Below are 2500 nucleotides of genomic sequence, written 5' to 3'. Positions count from 1 at the left end.
CCAAAGAATAATCAAGCAAAAGGATTTCACCAACGATAAAAGCTTACCGCGTTCCAGAAGTCGAGGAAGGCGGTGGGCGAGAGGTTGGACCAGGGCTTGGATGCGATGCCGTCGGGGAAGAAGCCGTTCGTGCCGCCCACGGCCACGTTCAGGATCAGGTAGAACTGGAGAGGGAGAAGCGAGCGGTAATTCCGTGAAAAAGACAAACAAATGAAAACAGGAACGGCGAAACAGAGAGCAAAGGGGAAACAAAATAGATGCGAGCGTTAGACCTTCTGGTCGAAGGGCGCCATCTTGGCTCCAGCCGCCCAAGGGTTGTCGAAGGAGGGGCCCATTCCGGCGAAGTCCCAGAAGCTGGTTCCAGGGTCGACCGTCAGCTGCAGGACGTCGTCCACGTAGAACCTGGAAAGAATGGACGAGGAAGCGATAAATAGGGAGGAATAAATGAAGATAAAGAGATAGGTACGATCGGTTATTGCACACACGCATACACACACACACACACACACACACACACACACACACACACACACACACACACACACACACACACACACACACACACACAGGAGAGAGAGAGAGATTTTGATTTATTTATTTATTTATTTAGCTTTATTCCATTTGTTCGAATAGGGAAAAAATCCCACTGTCATACTTACTCCATGTTGTCCTTGGTCCAGTCGAGTCTCCAGACGTGGAAATCATCGGCGAAGGAACTTGTATTTGCTGAGCTGAAAGACGAAGAGTAAATGGGAAAATAACCAAGAAGAAAAATTACATTAGAATACACATGCGCTGAATAAAATGAAATGAAAGAAACAGCCACAGATATATTCATACATACATGCATGCCTATACTGTGTATATATCTGTGTGTGTGTGTGTGTGTTTGTGATATATATATATATATATATATATATATATATATATATATATATATATATATATATATATATATATATATTTATATCACAAATACATACACACACACACACACATACATATATAAATATATATATATATATATATATATATATATATATATATATATATATATATATAATGCACAGGATAAATGTCTCGAAGCTGCAATATCGAACACAGTCTTACTACTCGGCATGGGTCTTCTCGAAGAAGTTGTAAGGCCAGAAAGGTCCCCAGTGCAGCGTCGTTCCTCCGTACTGGTTGCCGAGAGTGCCGAAGTCGTCGTTGCCTTTGGGAAAAGATCTTAAGATTAAGTGTGTGTGTGTGTGTGTGTGCGTGCGTGCGTGTGTTTGTATATGCTTTAAACAATATTTCATTACTAGTTGTAATGAAATTAAACAATAAGGAACATATTGAATACAGCAGCCTGACTCGATACGTTGTCTTTTTCTTGTTGTTTTTTGTTATCCTTGTTGCCAGTCCTTTACTTCGCACTGAATGGAATCGTGTGACTCACCCCTGGACTCCAGAATGTCAATCTCGCCGCTGGCTGGCCAACCTCCGTAGGGCCAGTTACGAGGCAACATCCAAATGGCTGAAGGATGTATAAGTAAGATATGAATAATAAGTGTATATGTATGTATGTGGGAAATCGTTTTGGCATTGTGAAGGAAAGCGAAATATGCACTTATTTTAGGTGTCCGCGACACTTGTATCCATGCAATTACATAACCACACGCCACAAAATCGGTGTTATCTCTAACCTGGCCACAGCCAGTCTCCGCGAGGCATCTTGGCCCGGATTTCGATACGACCGTACCTGTTGAATAAAGGGAAAAAATTAACACACTAATATATCCTTTCTATAAGCGCACAGAAAGTGATTCGTATGCAGAATTGATCGGATGACGAGGGTAAATGGCTAAACAAATTCTAAAAGACCTGTTTTCTAAAAATAGAAAAACAGAAAAAAACGGACCTGAAAACGAAGTTCGACATGGTTCTGAGACGAGCGCTCGTGACGGGGTTGATGATGTTGCTGCTGGAGCCAACTCGGGAGCAGCCGTAGTACGAGTTGCCGGTGCAGACGTCCCCGCGGCCGTTCATGCCCCACAGGTCGAGGGTGCCGCTGCTCAGGAAGTCCTCGCCCTTCCAGTTGGAGGTCAGGTCCTGCGACAGGCCGAGGCGTCAGAAGGACCTTTCTGTCATTCCTTCTTTATTCCACCTTCCATACATGCATCGATTTACCCACTAATTTACTGTACTTTCTTCTCATGCAGGCATAAAAATATACATCTCTCTTGAGCGAGAGAAAATCACACATATGCATAAAGGTAGGCATGAGCATAGATGTAGGAATACAGATATACATGTTTGCATGTATTTTTAACGGTATATATAAGTATGTGTGTGTGTGTGTGTGTGTGTGTGTGTGTGTGTGTGTGTGTGTGTGTGTGTGTGTGTGTGTGTGTGATAACTCACAGGCTTGATGAAGAGCGTTGAGTTTCGGGTATAACTGATGCTGCGGTTGTTAATAAATTGGAATCCCATCTGTGGTAGAAAACTTTTGAGCTTA

At 42.8% G+C, this 2500-nt stretch overlaps 1 protein-coding gene across 1 annotated transcript in view; it reads right to left on the bottom strand.

Moving 5' to 3' along the window:
• Positions 1-2457, bottom strand: part of LOC119576275 (beta-1,3-glucan-binding protein-like) — a gene marked incomplete at its 5' end in the record, with an annotated part of 2894 nt that extends 437 nt beyond the window's left edge. Inside the window, 8 exon segments of the mRNA XM_037923872.1 lie at positions 48-164; positions 273-402; positions 660-731; positions 1111-1213; positions 1442-1519; positions 1689-1744; positions 1904-2094; positions 2407-2457. Coding sequence (XP_037779800.1) covers positions 48-164; positions 273-402; positions 660-731; positions 1111-1213; positions 1442-1519; positions 1689-1744; positions 1904-2094; positions 2407-2457 — 798 coding nt within the window.
• Positions 2458-2500: the final 43 nt, after the last annotated feature.

The sequence above is a fragment of the Penaeus monodon genome, chromosome 8, assembly GCF_015228065.2.
Source record: "Penaeus monodon isolate SGIC_2016 chromosome 8, NSTDA_Pmon_1, whole genome shotgun sequence".
Classification (NCBI taxonomy): Eukaryota; Metazoa; Arthropoda; class Malacostraca; order Decapoda; family Penaeidae; genus Penaeus; species Penaeus monodon.
The sequence above is the reverse complement of the archived record's forward strand: the minus strand, read 5'-3'. Positions and strand labels throughout refer to the sequence as shown.